The 19,170-nt window shown below is 33.1% G+C and overlaps 1 protein-coding gene across 3 annotated transcripts; it reads left to right on the forward strand.

Annotated features, from left to right (window-relative positions):
- The first annotated feature begins 4,873 nt into the window (after positions 1 to 4,873).
- Positions 4,874 to 13,928, forward strand: LOC131950135 (uncharacterized). 3 transcript variants are annotated; one of them, XM_059312181.1, is made up of 12 exons: positions 4,874 to 4,993; positions 5,296 to 5,375; positions 6,139 to 6,257; positions 6,449 to 6,644; positions 6,868 to 6,989; positions 7,177 to 7,372; positions 8,349 to 8,467; positions 9,803 to 10,010; positions 11,323 to 11,535; positions 12,536 to 12,616; positions 13,026 to 13,138; positions 13,859 to 13,928. In XM_059312181.1, the coding sequence occupies exons 2-11, from the start codon at positions 5,312 to 5,314 to the stop codon at positions 13,115 to 13,117; spliced, it is 1,410 nt and encodes a 469-aa protein (XP_059168164.1). In that variant the 5' UTR covers positions 4,874 to 4,993; positions 5,296 to 5,311; the 3' UTR covers positions 13,118 to 13,138; positions 13,859 to 13,928. The 3 variants fall into 3 exon arrangements, with proteins under 3 accessions (XP_059168164.1, XP_059168162.1, XP_059168165.1); XM_059312179.1 differs by having other exon boundaries at positions 13,664 to 13,891; XM_059312182.1 differs by having other exon boundaries at positions 4,900 to 4,973; positions 13,664 to 13,891.
- The last annotated feature ends 5,242 nt before the right edge of the window (positions 13,929 to 19,170 follow it).

A 19,170-nucleotide genomic window follows, 5' to 3' on the forward strand; every position in this document is an offset into this window, starting at 1 on the left:
CGCAGCTTTAAGTCTTATCTCCTCCTCAACGAAGCAATATCGAGGTCTAGTTCCAAAAGCAAATATGTTAAGCAAGTTCCAAGGATGATTGTGGGCCAAAAAATTCCCGGAATTCCTTCCTGGATTTCCCGGAAAAGCCAAAAAACATCAAACAAATGTAGTTTTTGCTCCATATCTCGGCAATCAGACCACTTAGCGGCTTGAAACATTTTCCAATCGATTCCTGCCATAATTTAGACCAATATTGCCGAAGAAAGTTTTCAAAAATATCCTTTCGTTCGGTTACAAAATTTTTTTAAATATATTTTAAACTGAGCATCTTGTAGGCCTAGGATGATGCTTAAACTGAGCATCGTGTAGGTTTTTAGCGCAAAAAAATATCCTTTAGTTCGGTCACAAAAAATTAAAAATTGTTATGGATAACATAAGGAAATTGCGCTTAAATTGTCACTAGACTTTTTATTAACTTGTATTTAACTTGCTTCCTCTTTTTTTCTATGGTCATAAATCGAAACTGCCGAGCTAAATTTCGAGCACTGACAGATTCGATTCAAAATTTTAAAATGGTTTAGTACCCGATGTTCCTGCAGTTTGGCATCAAATTTGACTTAATGGGGTGGCTACATATTTTTATGAATTAATTAAAATTTCTCAAATAAAGAGGGGGCTTAATATTACTCCATACTATTATACGTACATGTGCATGATCAGTAGGTGCGCAATAGTGTTTAGTCATAAAACTCTTTTGTATTAACAATTTTAAAGTACTGAAAACAATATAAAAAAACATTTTAGATCTAGTAATAAACTATTATGACATATTGCACTAAAAAGGAGAAAATAAATACATTCTAAAAATATATGTAGGCCTATAATAGTACACTAGTATTAAAATAACTATAAAGAAAAGCGTGTGTTGTTTCCTTAATTAAGTAATGTTATGCAATAGATAACATAGTGAAGCTTTTCTTTTTAGCTATCTAGATTGTAGTGTATTATTATATATTTAAAGAAAAAAAATTTAGTTTTTTTTCGTGCAATATTACATAATTGATTGTTAATCCAACGTTTTTTGTACATTTTTTTACAGTTCATATTTGTATGAATAGCATTCAATTGCGGTTTGTAGATTTTTTTTTGTAGTAGTCTACTCACACCACCCATCAGAGAAGAGTCCGTATTTGTTGACGTGAATTTTGTTAACACAAAAACCTACTGGTCGAGTGACAGCGGATGTATTGTGAGCTGAAGGAAAGAGGATGTGGGAAAGGAGTGACGGGTTGTGCTTGGTATAAGGAAGAGGTGTTGTACTGTCGGGTCACTTATGAAGTAAATATGAAATCCTTACAGTAATCCTTTCGTCTACTGGTAACTAATCCTGCCGAGAACATAAATAACGTCCTCACTTATATATATATATATATATATATATATATATATATATATATATATATATATATATATATATATATATATATATATATATATATATATATATATATATATACGTAAAACAGTTACAGCTCATTTTGTAACACTACTATTTTAAGTGAAAAAGTGAGTCGCCACACAGTTTTCAAACCCCAATACATCTGTTCATAATTATCACATCCTCACAAAATTCCGCCCCACCCCCTTTGCACAATAGAAGTTTGATATCGTTTATGTACGAACCCCCCCCCCCCCCCCCAAAAAAAAAAGCCACCACTAAGAAGAAGAAAGTTGCTTTCGTTTCTTCAAGACGATTTGTTTCCTTGTTCTTTAAAAAGAAAAGTAACTACCCTACTTGTTTGTTCGCATGATCTGGGGTGAATGTTTTTTTTTAGAAATGATTCTCGATGGTTTGTAAAATGTGTCACATTTTGCGCTAATAACAACAAATTATCAATAGATTATATATACAAAAATATACGTAAACGAGCCGTTACACTAATTTACAATGGAATCATGCATATAATCTTTCGATATTTCTGGACAAATTTTACATTTTTCTTTATCTTTCCCCTTGTCACAAAACGCCAGACCCCTCCCTCCTAAATTCAGCATACATTCAGTTCTTTTCAGGCATCTATCCTTTTTTCTTTGTTTTTATACAAATTTAGTAAACAATTAGGGAGATCGTTGGGTAATTTTATATATATATATATATATATATATATATATATATATATATATATATATATATATATATATATATATATATATATATCGTATTAGGAGAATTTCACTCGCGGTCATTTATTGGCCCTCATCGAGGGCTTAGTGTAGAACCGACAATTTTTCCATTCGAACTAGTCAATTTCCCTAGGTGCTTGCAAAAACTTAGCCTGATGTTAACTACCATAAAATCTTTGTTAAAATTACCCTCTGTTTTTTTTACATAAATTACAAAGATTATATTTAGAAATATTGTTGACCACTTTACGGAGTTTTCCCAATAATGCGAGTTTTTTATGACACCCCTTAGCATTTTTGTACGACCTCACTAAATATATACGGAAATCGTTTGGCTAAAGTTTTATTCTATATATAGCTCATATAAGGCGCCGGTCTATCGCGGTTTTGACCCCCTCATCGTAGACTTTTGCGGTCGACAGGCACCGGCACTTGTATTCTGTTGGCCCGAGGCAGAAGCCTGCTAAATTTGAAGCGCCTGCGGTGCCGGGAAGTGTCAGATCGGGCACCTGGCCAAATTTGCTTTATAGATATATAGATAGATAACATAACAGACTACAACAAATTGAACAAGGAAAAAAATGAATTCAATCTTTTTATTTTTTCAATATATATTTCTAACTAAAAAAGTGTGTTACGGTTAAGGTTTTGCTTCTTTCTCCGTGCCGAGGCAAGTTGACACAAGGCACGAGGTAAAAAGTAAAAAGGTGCTATAGCATAATCAAGTCACAACAGTTAATTGAACTTAAATTAATAAAAGTGTTGCCTTGGTTTATTAACACATATTGACACATTTTCCTTGATAAGACTCAGTGAAATGGTTATACGTATAGTTTTATCAAGGGGAGGGGATGAGGGCAGGGGGGGGGTGAGATCGGTGAACGAAAAAAAGTTCACAGGAATATTTATCGTCCCTTTTTGTAAATTACTTGAAAAAGTTTCGACAGATGCATTCTTTAAAATTAGTAGTTAAATGCACATTAGTCGACCCTCGAGCAATTTTACTCTTGTATTGCATTAATCCAATGTAGTTGTATACTATAGCACTATTGGTAACTGCATGTCAAACATCCAGAAAAAAAGAGCCCCCCCCCCTTCCCCCAATGTTTACTTTACATGAGCGTAGCATTAACCTGTAAAATCACCTGAACAGTTCTGCCATAATAAATAACATCGGTTGGGGGTTCTCTTGCCATCATGATCTAAGTACCTTATAATGTTGTTGCCCACTACAATTAAAATGAAACCATGAGAGTCTACGGGTGTAATCCACCCAATTAATGGGTTTTACAAGAAATAGCATTTCCCATCATAAAAAGTGTACGGATATGTTACCATGGAAAAGGTGAAGAAAGTAAAAGTAGTATTATATCAACATCTTCTTAAGTGGTTAGTGTCCATGGGAGATGATAAAACCCCCTTAAACCCACCAGGCTACCCATAGTGATTAGATTAGATGAATTAAAAGGGGAGTATTACCCAGACTAAGGTAAAGAAACAAAAACATTTGCCCAAAAACAAACAAAAACAAACGCTAATTTTCAGCCGATATGTTAACATTTTGGAAAATTGAAGGCCTTCCTTTCTAATTGTTTTTATTCTGGCAAAACTAGTTTTTTTTTTTGCATTGTACGAAGGCCCTTATTTATATACGTTTATATAGCTCTTTGGTTCTAACCACTATGACAAAAAAAGTATGTGTGTATGTATAATAATTTTTTTTTGGTGTGAAATATTTTTCTCAATTTTCGATTATCAGGGTGATAAGATTGCGGTTTAAACCTTAGACTAGATTCTCTGTTTAAAACATTTCACTATGTTGTATGACGCTTGATCTTGTATCACTTAATTTTTTTTAAAGAGAAGATATTATCCTACAAATATGCCTACGAATATACTGTTCGCGTTAGGTTTGTTTCAGACAGTGGCGTAGGCACGGGGGGGGGGGGTTAGGGGGGTCATAACCCCCCCCCCCCCATAGGCCCCTCGGTATATAGAAAAAGTATGATAGGAGGGGGGGGTGCAAATCGAAAGTTCGTCCCCGGGTAAAAATTGGAACCCCCCATTGAGACGACCCTACGCCACTGGTTTCAGATAAATAGTTTAAAATAAAGATTTTATCCTAAATTCGTCACTACCATTACTAGCTTTTTGGCACTTCACTTCATCCAGTAAGAAACACATCTAGTTCGTGAGTTCTATTCTGTCTTATATAACATAAATTGTAGCTATAAGTTGTAGCTTAGATCTAATGATTGTTAACAGTTTTAATAAATATTAAAACTTAGATAAAACCATACTCTTGATCAGTCTTAACATTTCAAGATTTACACGTTCAACATTGCTAGGACTTAATGCAATTGCACTTATCGTGACATTTATTTAGTAACAAAGAATAGATAAATACACTCTGAAGCACCACACTTAAAGATATTCGGATGACAACAGACCTCGTGACGCCACTTAAATGCAAATATAATTTATGTTTAATGAGAAAAACAATCCTATTATTTTAGTGAACATACAGACTCTTAATTTAATAAAAAACATTTTATATGATTAAACATTAAATCATAGAAAAACAAAATTATTCTTTTGCCTAGCAAAACAAAGTTACTAATAGCACACGCAGTGTGTCAACTAGCGATTTAAACCTTGGACTAGATTTTATGTCTGAAACATTACACAATGTTGTTTCATGACATAAGAGCTTATCTCATATTTTTTAACGATAAAAGATATCAAGGCCTACAAAATGTGTCAGTAGTCTTTTAAGCATTTCGCTATATCTGGATCTGGTAAGAAGTACATCTAGTTCGTGAGTTCAGAGTTCTATTATGTTTTATCTAATATTAATTTTATAGGCTTAGCTGTAGATTAGATCTAATTGTTTTATTTCATTCTTATTAAATATTAAAATTTAGACTAATCAACACCCATGATATGTTTTAAAATTAAAAGTTCTGTATTCTTAATTATTAATAATGATTAAACTCTGTTTTATCTAATATTAATTTTATTGGCTTAGGTGTAGCTTAATTGTTATACTTTTGCAAAAAAAGTTAATAAATATTTAAATACAGACTAATCTATACTCTTAATCTGTTTTAAAATTTCAAGATTTACAAGTTCAACAATGCCAATACTAAACACATTTACAATATTTCTGATATGTATGACCCTGTTTCCTAATTTGGCAGGTGAGTAATTCCCCAGACTACGACCGTCAAGAGATATAGATCTACATCTATCTAGATCTAGATTCTACTAAGGGATCATCCATAAATGACGTCACGCTTTATTTTTGACGATTTTTACCTCACCCAAAAAGACCTCCCCCCTAAAATGACGTCACACCTCTGTCTACAACCCCCCCCCCTCAAAATTGCAGTTGAATTTTTCTTAAAACATCGATATTTTTACCAATTTCTTGTTTGAACTCTGTCAAAATAAAGTATTTTAATCAATTCATATTAAACAGTTTACTATTTTACTATAACGCGAAATAACGTCTAAAATTCGTGTTCTAACATTGCTTTTTTTATAATGCAAAAGTTTTATCTAAACTACCCCTCCCACTCCCTCTCATCACACACCGTCGCAAAATTACGGACCTTCTCCTCCCCCTACGAGTGTGACATCAATTTAGGACGACCCCTAAGTTGTTATTTAAAGATGACAATAATTTTTCATTAGAATTACGTTGCTCGCATTCGTTTAATATTTTTAAATGTATAATTATATTTTATACTCTACGTGTTAAATAAAAAAGGGGGTATTCCATAAAAACTATCACACTCAAAAGGTTGATTGTAGGACTTAAGCGATGAGAGCAGAGGCGTTGGCCCAGTAGTATTAGAAAGTATGGCAACACTCTTTGGCACATAAGAATACCCTTTTATTTAACCTTCACTCAATCTACAACATAAATGAAAATAAATATTTAATATACTTAAATTTTAGCTGTAGTGACGCGTCTCGACTGCACATATGAATTAAATAGAATAACCAACATAAAATGTTCATCAGTGGCTGCCAACAAAGTGGAGGATTGCAAATTTTATATTAACACTAAATATTCTGTAAGTTGTGTGGATGAGTTTTTAAACATATTTTTTAACATTTATAAATAACATTGTTGGTAATTAAATTTGGTATTGCCATCGCCTACGTATTACATGTAATCTTGAAAGTGCTATTAACTTATTTTAGAATGCCGAACTGATCTATTTTTCTAAACTCTAAACAGTCATTAATTTATAATATTTTATAGAACCTTACTGCTATTGAGAATGCTACTGAACTCCACTCGACACTTGTGAATGGATCGTTCCAGAACAACTGTAGCCTTCAAATTTCACTTTTGAAACTAGGCCCTGGTGACCATACGATTTCAGCCGTAATGACGCTGGGTACAGAAGATGGAGGAAAAAAGAACATCAAGGGTTTTGTTGAGATAAAAATAAGACGTGAGTGGACACATAGCATAAGATAAAGACCTTACACAATATGTTTGCTTCATTTAAAAAAACTCAAATATAACTATCAGAAAAAATACAACTAATTTTCCTTCTAAGTCAGCATCAAACATCTCCACATTTTCTTATCATATAAGAATACCCTTTTGTTTAAACTTCACTCAATATACAGTTAAAATAAAAAAAAAGGCTTTTTAACATACTTAACTTTTAGCTGAATGGATCAAACTCGACTGCACATATTACATTTACAACAGAATAGCCTTCATAAATTGTTCATCAGTGGCTGACTACAAAGTAGAGGATTGCAAATTTTATATTGACACTAGATTTTCCGTAAGTTGTGTGGATGAGTTTTTAGAAATGTTTTTTTTAACGTTTATAAAAAAAAATGTGTTGGTAATTAAACTTGGTATTGCCATCGCCTACGTTTTATATTTTCTCTGGAAAGTGCTATTAACTTATTTAGAATGCCGAACTGATCTATTTATCTAAACAGTCATCAATTTATAATATCTTATAGAACCTTACAGTTATTGAGAATGCTACTGAAATCCACTCGACACCTGAGAATGGATATTTCCAGAACAAATGTAACCTTCAAATTCCACTTTTGACACTAGGCCCTGGTTTTCACGAAATTTCAGCCCAAATGATCCTGGGTACAGAAGATGAACGAAAAAAGAACATCAGTGGTTTTGTTGAGATAGAAATAAAATGTGAGTGGACACATACAATAAGAGAAACACCTTACACAATAAGTTTGCTTCAGTGCTGTTTTTAGCACACAAAAAACCTCAAATATAACCATGAGAAAAAATAAAAATATTTTCTTCTTTTAAGTCAGCATCACACATTTTCACATATTTTTTATCATATAAAAATTTCAGCTTTTGACAACTATAGTAACATTCTCTACTATTATTTATGTTAGGAACTTGACATGTATTGTATTCGGAAATGTTTCTCTCCATCAAATTTTTACTCTATGAAATTTGTTATTTCAGTCTCTCAATGTAGTGCACTATTGTCCTTGTAAAAATAATAACTATCACAATAATAACTATCACAATTGATCAGAGTTTCTTCCAGGCATCTCCTCGGGGGGGGGGGGGGGTGGGGGGGGGGGGGCAATGTTTTTTACCCCCCGAATGTTTTTTACCGCCCCCCCCCCCCCGAACGAATTGAAATTTATATAGTTTATACAGAAAATATATACTTTTAACAATTTCCGCCCCCCCCCCAAAGAATGTCTACCGCCCCCCCCCCCCGAAAATTTTAAGTGCCCCCCCCCCCCCCCCTCGGAGAAAAAAGTTTGGAAGAAACATTGCTATTGATAAACTGTAACTCACCCTGTAAGGAATGCGTATATTTTCTAGTTTAGAGTTGAATTTGGGACATAATGGAATATATATATAGCCTTTTTTAAGCAACCTATTTTCATTTTATATTTTACTAAATACAATTTAGATTTTACATTAATAAACACAATTTTCAAAAGTGTGCATCCTTTTATTACTATAACTAATCTGCTGAGTATGGATCAAATTTATAGTTTGTTTTATTTTGAATCAAACTGTGGCCACTTAGTTTGGGAATATTGGGCTGTAATGTGTTATTCTGTGATTTTAGGTTTCTTAATACCTATTCAGTCATTAATAAAAATGCATAATAGATTTTTTGTTTTGTATCCAGCTTCACTAGATTATGTTCATTGTTTTTCATCAAGTAAGGATCTCAAAGTCGAGACAGTTCAATGCTGCACTGAATTGATGTTATTTAATATCAGCTGTGATTTTAAGCTCTATATCTGGGTATGTTATTTTTTTCCTTTTACCTAGCGCTTATTAACCGTTATGGGTCATTGGTACCTGGGGGTGGGGGGGGGGAGGTGGGGGGTCATACCCACAAGGTAGCGACTTTTAGCGGGGGGGGGGGGTGAGTAAAACCAAGACCAAAAAATAGCAAAATATATACCAGAAAACCTGATCGTTTCAGTTAAATAAATTATTAATTAGTTAAATAGACAGTTTAGAGCTAAATTGACTCGTCACGACAAGGGTAGGGGCTGCTACATCCAACTGTATTTTTAATAACAGACTTTAGACAAAAACTTGAGTATTATCTGAGCACAGTTTAAAGGTATTAGCGTGAGGGTGGGGAATGGAGGAGGGGAGAGTTACATCAAGTAAATTTTGCAAAATTTGCCTGAGGAAAAATATTTAGTTGAAAAGCGTAATACCTTATTGTAAATCCACTTCTGAGTCGAGGGGAACCTAAGTTTATAATTTACGACAAAATGAAAGATTTTTGCAAGTGAAACCATTAGGTGCCACACCGGGTGACACCCGACCTTGCTCCGCCACTGATTGGGGCACCGATGTTGACCTTTTCGTAATGCTTCAACACACAAAATGCAGCTCATTCCTTGATTTCTTCCATGCATTTTATTTTATTTGTCTCCCTCGCCTTTTTAGTTTATGATATTAAAATTATTGTTGTTGTGAAGTTAACTTTTCCAAAGGGGGCGTCCATAAATGACGTCACACTCGTAGGGGGGAGACTGGTTCCGTAATTTTGTGACAGTGTGTGATGAAGGGGGGGGGGCAGATTGTGTGACGTCACGTTTTTGCGTTATAAAAAAGCAATGTTAGAAAACGAGTTTTAGCCGTTATTTTGCGTTTTAGAAAACGTTGTTCATAAATTGTAATAGGAATTGATCAAAACACTCATGTTTACCGACTTCTGACAAGATTTTGGAAGATTTTGGATTTTGATGTTTTAAGAAAAATTCAAAAGCACTTTTAAAGGGGGTTATAGACTGAGGTGTGACGTCATTTTTAGGGGAGGTCTGGCTTTTTGTGACGACGTGTGACGGAGGGGAGGAGGTAAAAATCGTCAGAAAAAGCGTGACGTCATTTATGGTTGACCCCAAACCTAATTGGTCACAGGGAAGGTGAATTAGTGTTCATGTGTTTTATGACCTCGGTATAGAATGGGATAGTGTGGTCAGCACAGTGTCCAATCACTTTCACTTTCTTCACGTGAGTCAAGTACCCATCAGCTAGGTGGACTCAAGGACGTACATTTTTTTCTTCCTGTAGCTATTGTTATAAATATAAATTAATGGCAACCAAAAATGTCTGTAGGGTGCACCGGAATATGCCATAGAAAATGTGTCCTACAACAATGGCACGACTGGACGCGACAGTAGTTTATGCAAGGACTGGTGCATGGTGACTGTTCCAATGGAAATGATTTATATAGAACTACACTCCTACTCTGTAAACATGTCTCTCATGAACGGCTCTGAGGTTATTGAAGTTAAAAATAGCTCGTCTGGTTTCTCTAAGTATGGTAGGTGTTTACTTATTTTTAAAATAACTACTCTGACATATGACCGTTTGTTTTAGATATCAAAAATATTCCAAACTAATTATTTATGTTGGAGAATTTCGATATGCACAATGTGATGTTGAAAGGTTATGTAAAAATTAGAAATGGATCAATAGTAGTAGCTAATTTATAATTGGCATTAGAAGCCATTGTTCAGAAGCTATGAGCCAATAGAAAGGCATAAAGTACGTTAAATGGGCGAAGGGAGTTCATTTAGAAATTTAGTTTAGGAGTTGAAAGTTGGTCAGCATATCGTGTTATATAAATCATATCTCTCACTCCACACACAACAGTCGATTGAGCGTGTGCATTAATATTTTATTCAATAGGTTTATAAGTAAATACTTCTTAAATAGTAAGACTTACTTGAATACGAAGTATAGAGGAAGTTGGAAAAACATAGTTTTGCAATTTTTTCAGTATGTCTGTGTATGTGTATGTCTGTGAACAAGATAACTTGAGTACCGTTACAGCTAGGTTGATGAAATTTCGTATATAAGTATAACATTAAATTTGTAGTTCTGTATTAACTTTTCAGTCATTTCCGGTAAACGGAAGTGGAACTTACTCTACTATTTTGTTTTAAAAATTGATTTTAAAGAATTTTCACCATATCGAATTTTGAAAATTGCAAAAAAATATTTCGAGAGTGTTTTTTTAATTACATTAGCGTTAGTAAAAGAAGAATCAATGATCCTATGGCCAATAAATATGTTAATTTATGAAATTTTAAAACTCGGTAAAAGATTTGTTTTTCAAAATAATCGCCATGGCAACCATATTTTCAAAACAGTCCCTGATTTTTGATTTTTGAAAATATGTTCCTTTTAGTGCCCTAAATTACATATACACAAATAAATTAAGTTTTTTTTTCTGGAGCCTACCCCTTTAAAAGTTTCACAGTTCCTTATAATTAATGGACTGCTACTTTGTACAGGGTATATTACATTTAAAAAGCATGCCCTTGTTTAATGCATAAAGTAATGTTTCCATGATCTTGACATGGGAACGGATAGTATGGTCAGCACTTCTCTCGGTTGACATTAATAACTTTACCTGAGCTAGGTACCCATCACAGCCTGTTGGACTCAGGGATGTCACAGAATGGTGCCAGCGATCTGAACTCGTGACATTTGATTGCTCTAACATCCGAACACGATGTCCCCTTTGTTAAGCGTATATTTGAATGCATTTACTGTATCTATTTCGTCCTTCTTCACGCGAATGACAGGCATTGATACAACATGAAAAATATTCAATTTATTTTATCCAGGATCTGATCACACAGAATTGAACCCGGCCTGTGAATTTCAGAGTTCTAAACTCATGTATCCTGGAGAAACTAGGACCTGCACCTGTACATTTTACGGTATCGCAGGCTATGCTAACTGGTACTTCAATGGTCTTAAGGAAGTCATTTCAAATTTGACAGAACCTGTTCCAGGAACGCACGATAGAAAGCTGGTTGTTTCATACAAAGATGTTGGTTAGTTGAACTAGACTAGTTGAAAATCGTGTATAGCTGATTTAAAAGCCGAATAGATATAGGCCTATTACTATCAAATATAACCTGCTTGTCTTTTCAGATGTCTTTTTGAGAGTGCTGTAGTAAACAGTTTTCTTAGCAAACAAGTTAATATAAAGTCTAGTGACAATTTAAGCGCAATTTCCTTATGTTATCTAAAAATAGATAGTGATAACAAAGACGTATAATGCTGGGGTGCATTCAAGCTAGGAGAACGATCGGTTTGTAGGTGTTTATGTAATTTTAAAAACATTTTTGTGACCGAACGAAAGGATATTTTTGAAAACTTTCTTCGGCAATATTGTTCTAAATTATGGCAGGAATCGATTGGTAAATGTTTCAAGTCGCTCAGTTGTCTGGTTGCCGAGATATGGGCCAAAAACTTCATTTTTTCGATGTTTTTTGGCTTTTTCGGGAAATCATTAAGGAATTCCGAGAACTTTTTTGGCCCACAATCATCCTCGGAACTTGCTTAACATATTTGCTTTGGAACTAGTCCTCGATATTGCTTCGTTGAGGAGGAGATACGACTTAAAGCTGCGGTAAAGCTGCGGACACACATCTGTTCATCCATCCATCCAGAAATGACGAGTTAATAATCGCAATTGTCCGTATGGAAATTGCGCTAAAAAGTAGTTTGCTAAAGTCAATAGATTCTGCACATGTCTATACAGAGTTTGATGAAACCCTTGTTATTGTTCTGTTTATTGCTGGTATTGTAAAACGTACCTTTTTAAAAAGCAAAAACGAGATCCTAATTCCATCCATACACTTTGCATTTAAAAAAGTACAGTTGTAAGATGCACTTTCCGTTTACTCATTGCAATTTGTGTGATTTTTGTAATCTTATTGTATTATAATTATTACATAAACTCGATGAGGATTTAGTTAAGCTTTATATAATAAAAATAGGTATTTATATTTTAACATATTATACAACAATATATTTTTCTCTCTACAGAAAAACATAAAGTGTTTTTTTGTGGACCTGAGACTATTGATAAAATAAAACATTTTATACCATATTCACCTCTTTTGGCAAGTATGCAATGTTTTATATCTTGAGTTATGTTGCATAACATTTATAAAGATTTTAATACAAGTAGTTTTTGTACTGGTGTATATAACTGCTTGTTATAAAACCAATTGTGCATATTATTATTTTTATTATTATCATTCTTATTATTATTATACACTATCAGAAAATTGATGGAATTTGTTGGACATCTATTAATAATCACTTATGATTTATTTTTTACAGCCTTTAAAAATCAGATTTCAAGCATAAGTTTATATTGCATAACATAAATATATTTATTATCGAGCATACAATTACTAGCATTTTGCGGTCGGGGGTTGGATTTTCCAGCTTATATTATCTAGTGCAACATTAACCCATTGTAGTCTCATGATATTTATTAAAACAAAATTTTCGTGAATTCCTCATGTAGGTTCTGCCAACAATGTCTGCAAGCTGATGTCTTCTTATGGTGTCTTGTACCTGGCAACGGTCATGGGGGCTCTTGTGCGGAAGGCAGCTTGAAATTGACTTTTAACAATTTTGGTAAAAAAAATTTTTTTTAATTTAATAGGTGCCTTAAATTCTATATAGTTTAATTGTTATCATTATCCTTTTCCATTTGTGTTTAAGACACACAAGGGAGATGAAATAGAGTTTTCCTGTTTCAATGACAGGGAGATAGTGTAACTCAAAGTTTGAAGTGGGTGGTCAATGGGGAAAATGATGTAGTTCACCTTTTTCTATGACCTCAGTACATGTAAGAATAGTGTGGTCAGCACTGTGTCCAGCCATTTTTAATTCCATAATAAGAGGCAGGTACCTATCAGTGTGTGTCTTACAGACTCGAGTCTGAGTTCCCAGCCTGAGACTTTCAGGATAGCAGTCTAGTACTCTATCATTTGACCACACCATCCCCTTTGATTATTTAAGAGAGTAAAATGTATTTTGTACCCAACTATCTCTAGTTGATAAACATACATGAAATTTTAATTACAACAAATGAGATTTTTTTTACAGCAGATTAAACATCTGGATTATCAGAAACTTTATTTTTTCTCTCTGTATTAGATGACGTTATCAAGTAGGACCCGTAAAAAATAACATTTATTATTTCCCTATATTTCGTCTTTCATCTGATTTTTTTCATATAGCCTACAATCCATGTCTAATTACTGTTAACGGTTTAAATCTAGCTTTAGATAGAATTATGATTTATCATATATAAATACTATCAATATTATCAACAACCTATTTTGTTTCCAGCAGTTTTAGTAATTGTCGAAGTGTGACTTTTTACTTCCATGGTGAGGGGTGGAAGCTGGCGTTGTGACTGAAATAGCAATGTAAACAGAAAGTGTTATTTCAACGCCCTTGGCGTTGAAATAACACTTTCTGTTTACATTGCTTTTTACTTCCAAAAGCTATGTCTACTGGATACCCTTATGACTAACTATCATTGTTCTGTGTATGTAGTGCTAATAAAGATGTAGATAATAAATTAATTTAAAATAACTGTTTTGTGATTTAGTGTTCCTATATTCACTTTAATATTGCATTTTTTGCGCAAATATTATATTGTTTAATTACATTTAATCTAGAAACAAAAGTAGAAATAAATCTAAACAAGTTCTTTTTTGCAAGCTTTTTATAATAAGTGTCCTGTTTTTAATTACTTCATTCCATTACAGGTACTTAAAACAAGCCTATATTATGTTAATTTTATAATATGTACTCTAAAAAGATTGAGGATGTCTATTCTTTTACAGAACAATTACCTTCATTATCATGTTATAAGTTCCATATACTTAAAAATTACTTGATGTTATTTTGTTATACTCCAAAAGCAATATCCCCCCTAACAATTCACATGTTTGATTGTGGCATATTGTTTTACTTTATAATATTGTTGTCTTTATTTTATTTACTGCTTCAGTCATGTATTATAGAGGAGGAGTGTCCATTTTTTAATTGTTCATTAAAAAAATAAAGTAAAAATGATTTTAGCCATCTTGGCTTTAGTTCAAAAGGCACTTTTAAAAATAATTGCACTATGTCCTCAACACAAAAGGGAAAAGTTGATGATAAATTACAAATATAATATACTTGCTTGGCTAAATCCTCTTTACTTCTTGTGGAGCATAGAGACTCAACCATGGCAGTACAACGTGTCTGGTCCTCTGCTGTTGATATAGCAGTCTAGCAACTCATGCATACGGTTTGCAGTTCTTTAAGAAGACTCAACCTCCAGGTCTCTTATGTGGGACCTCTTTCTTACCTTTCCTGGGGTGGGTTCACTCAAGTGCATGGCATGTCACAACAAAGATAATAAAATGGGATAAACTTGTTTTAATTAGAAATATAATTCTTTAAAAAAGGTATAATAATCTTTTAGACTCTTAAGACTCAGAACAGGCCACAACCGACTAAAACAGCACATGCATAAAAAACTAAAAATTGGGTTTGGCGAAATATGCCCTTGTGGCAAGGCCCCGGAGAATACGGAGCAAGTCCTTCAAGAATGTTCATTCAATTTTCAATGTGCGCCTCCCCTTAAACTTTCCATTTGCACCCTTCCTCTCAATCTTTCCATTTTCACCCCCCCCCCCCATATATTTTTTTTTATATTGATAATGCAAAACTGCAGCTAAAATGAGATTTTGATTTGTTTTTCCAACACATTTTGGCGCCCCCTATGTTAGGCGCCGGGGAACATATATCCCGCCCCCGCCCTTCCCACGCTACGCCTCTGTTCGTGTGTCATACGACGCCCACTAACAATAAAAAGAAATTAAAAATTTTGCTCCAAGTGAAAGTACACCCACACACCGCATACTACACAAGAAGATAGTCCTTAATACAACAAAATCTAACGAAACGACATGAAACGCTATGAGGGTCGCTACGCCTCTGCGTTTTGAAATAACTACTTTATAGATTTTTGTCCAAATAATTCTAACATTAAAAATATATAGGCCTATAATGCAGGTGATCATGAGTACCCATGACTTGGTATAAAAGCATGGAGGATCGCTCATACATTTTAGTAAGGTATTTAATACACGCTTTTCTCTATGTGTATCAAATAGTGATATAGTATTATAGTTGTGGTGATGTGAAATGTATTAAAGTTATGTATGTGGGACGCAGTTGCCTACTGTGTGTGCCTGTGTATGTGTTTGCCAATCTGTTACTAAATTTAGATCTTCTGCGTAAAACTGATAAAACTGATAAAACTTCTAACATTAGTAATAGAATTTATTTCCACACAACATGCTACATCAGAAGCACTAGATCTTAGCCTAGATTAAGGTATCTCTTTTCTATTTATAGAGGCTATATTTGTGCTACCGATGTCGGATAATAGACTCTTTCAAAAATAGGTTTGTTAGGTTGTTAGTGTTGCAAAGCCAGTATACGACGGGGACAAATATACACTATTTATAACTTGGATTTATCAACAATGGCGATTTTATTCAAATGACTCAACAGGATCGGATAGACAACATACACAACTAATACAAAGACTTGACCCAGTGGGGTGGGGGTGTGGCGGGGGTGCACCGGGTGACACCATTTTAGGGGGGGGGGGGTGACACCAAGGTAAAAAGTAGCATTTATTTCGTAAAAAAAGTTCATGTAGCCTATAATTATGAACTTCATCTAATTAATGTCATTTGTTTTAAGCTAGATGATAATTTTGTTAAAAAGAAAGTCTTCACATATAATTTTCTTACAACTATTTTTTAAAGACTACCTATTCAAATTATTTCAATTAAAAAAATATTTGAAAGTTCTTTGTATTCTTGATATTATTTATTGTTGTTGATGTAACTAAAATGCTTTTGTGTTTTTTAAAATATGTTTTATAGAAAGTAGTATTTTAATCCACTATTATGTTTTTAAAATCATTACACAATTTAAAATCAATAATTAGTTCTTTTAACAAACTAGAAAAGGTTTTACAGTAGATTAAAAAATGCTCTACTAGAAACATTTTTGTTTAGTTTTATTCATACTTAAAATAAAATTATAATTTATTATTTATAAATTTTATTAATATTTATTATAGCATAAGTTGCTTTTTTTTAATTTTTAGAGAAATTTCATGATTCTTTTACCATAACATTTCCTTTATTTTCATTTTGTATATATAATATAATTTTTAATAACATGGTTGTATTTTATTATCAAACAAGCATTATACCTTTAAACTGTGCACTAAATTTACTGTGGTATATTGTTTTATTTTTATTTTATTTACAGGTATCAGCCCAGGGAACATTTTTAAAATTTCTTTTTTACATTCAACTAAATAAATCTTTCATGAACATTTACGTCATACACTGTCTTTTAAAAATTTATAAAGCTATGTGGCTGACATTTAGTATATATGTTTATATACTATTTTGTAATTGGTCTATTAATATTCAGTTCCTTGAAAGATTTTATGTATACTGATGTTAATATTTCGTTGAATCCTTATTTCTTTAAAAATAATAAATTACTTATTTTTCATCAGAATTAAACAGAAGTAGAAACAAATTTTAATGTATATTATTTGTTTGTAATAAGTTTGCTAATTTCCAGTTCTTTAAATACTTTTTTTTTTATAAATATGCTACTAAATACAAAAATAATTTTCTTCTTCGTTCTTAATTAAATATATGATGAAGAATTTAAACAAGCCCAACTTAGTTATGAACTGGACTGTGGTCTCCAGATCAGCGGGTGCCCCATATAGCTTTCCATATAAATATAATAACATTATCCATTAGGATTTTTTCAAGGTAATGAGAATTTAAAACTATATTTTTTACCTATTTTTATGTGTGTAGTTATTTTGTAAAATATTAGTCCTATATTCATAAAGAAAGACAATTCTCTTTTTGTACGATACCTATCCTAAGATATCGATACAGTGGTGCTCTCCTTAACATCAAGTATTCATTTTACAAAATGATGCAATAATAAAAGTTTTAACTATTACATATCTAATAGTCTTTAATAATGAGATTATAACAGGTTATTATTTGCATTAATAAACATTGATTAATCTATGACAAAAGGCAACTGTCTATCAAATCTTTTTTGACATTCATATTTTTAAAATGTTTATCTTTTTACATAGTAATATTGCTAAAATATTTCAAAATAAGATTATTAACTAAAATTAAACTGATGATTTTCATAGATATATTTTGAAAATATATGTATATATGTTGCCTTGGTTTATTAACACATATTGACACATTTTCCTTGATAAGACTCATTGAAATGGTTATACGAATATTTTTATCAAGGGGAGGGGATGGGGGGGGGGGGAGAGATCGGTGAACGAAAAAAATAATTCACAGGAATATTTATAGTCACTGTTTGTAAATTACTTGAAAAAGTGTAAACAGATTCATTCTTTATAATTAATAGTTAAAATGCATATTAGTCGACACTCGAACAATTTTACTCTTGTATTGCATTAATCCAATGTAGTTGTATACTATAGCACTATTGGTAACTGCATGTCAAAGATCCAGAAAAAAGAGCCCCCCCCCCCCCCAATGTTTACTTTACTTGACCGTAGCATTAACCTGTAAAATCACCTGAACAGTTCTGCTATAATAAATAACATCGGTTGGGGGTTCTCTTGCCATCATGATCTAAGTACCTTATAATGTTGTTGCCCACTACAATTAAAATGAAACTGTTAACCATGAGAGTCTACGGGTGTAATCCAACCAATTAATGAGTTTTACAAGAAATAGCATTTCCCATCGTAAAAAGTGTACGGATCTGATACCATGGAAAAGATGAAGAAAGTAAAAGTAGTAATATATCAACATCTTCTTAAGGAAAGGAGTTAGGGTCGATGGGAGATGATAAAACCCCCTAAAACCCACTAGGCTACCCATAGTGATTAGATTAGATGAATTAAAAGGGGAGTGTTATCCAGACAAAGGGAAAGAAACAAAAACATTTGCCAAAACAAAACAAAAAATCGCTAATTTTTCAGCAGATATGTTAACATTTTGGAAAACTGAAGGCCTTCCTTTCTAATTGTTTTTATTCTGGCAAAACTAGTTTTTTTTGCATTGTACGAAGGCCCTTATTTATATACGTTTATATAGCTCTTTGGTTCTAACCACTATGGCAAAAAAAGTATGTGTGTATGTATAATAATTTTTTTTTGGTGTGAAATATTTTTCTCAATTTTCGATTATCAGGGTGATAAGATTGCGGTTTAAACCTTAGACTAGATTCTCTGTTTAAAACATTTCACTATGTTATATGACGCTTGAGCTTGTATCACTTAATTTTTTTTTAAAGAGAAGATATTATCCTACAAATATGCCTACGAATATACTGTTCGCGTTAGGTTTGTTTCAGACAGTGGCGTAGGCACGGGGGGGGGGGTTAGGGGGGGGGGGTCATAACCCCCCCCCCCGTAGGCCCCTCGGTAGATAGAAAAAGTATGAGAGGGGGGTGCAAATCGAAAGTTTGAGGGGGGGGGGGTGCAAATCGAAGTTTGTCCCCGGGTAAAAATTGGAACCCCCCTTGAGACGATCCTGGCTACGCCACTG

The sequence above is a fragment of the Physella acuta genome, unplaced genomic scaffold, assembly GCF_028476545.2.
Source record: "Physella acuta isolate Inbredline_101_S28 unplaced genomic scaffold, ASM2847654v3 ptg000738l, whole genome shotgun sequence".
In the NCBI taxonomy this organism is placed as follows: domain Eukaryota; kingdom Metazoa; phylum Mollusca; class Gastropoda; family Physidae; genus Physella; species Physella acuta.

Excerpts from the sequence above, each read along its gene's own strand:
- LOC131950135 (XM_059312181.1), top strand. The coding sequence starts at position 5,312 with ATGCCAATACTAAACACATTTACAATATTTCTGATATGTATGACCCTG. Across the intron at positions 10,011-11,322 it reads GTCTGGTTTCTCTAAGTATG|GATCTGATCACACAGAATTG; the intron begins GTAGGTGTTTAC and ends TATTTTATCCAG. Across the intron at positions 11,536-12,535 it reads TGTTTCATACAAAGATGTTG|AAAAACATAAAGTGTTTTTT; the intron begins GTTAGTTGAACT and ends TTCTCTCTACAG.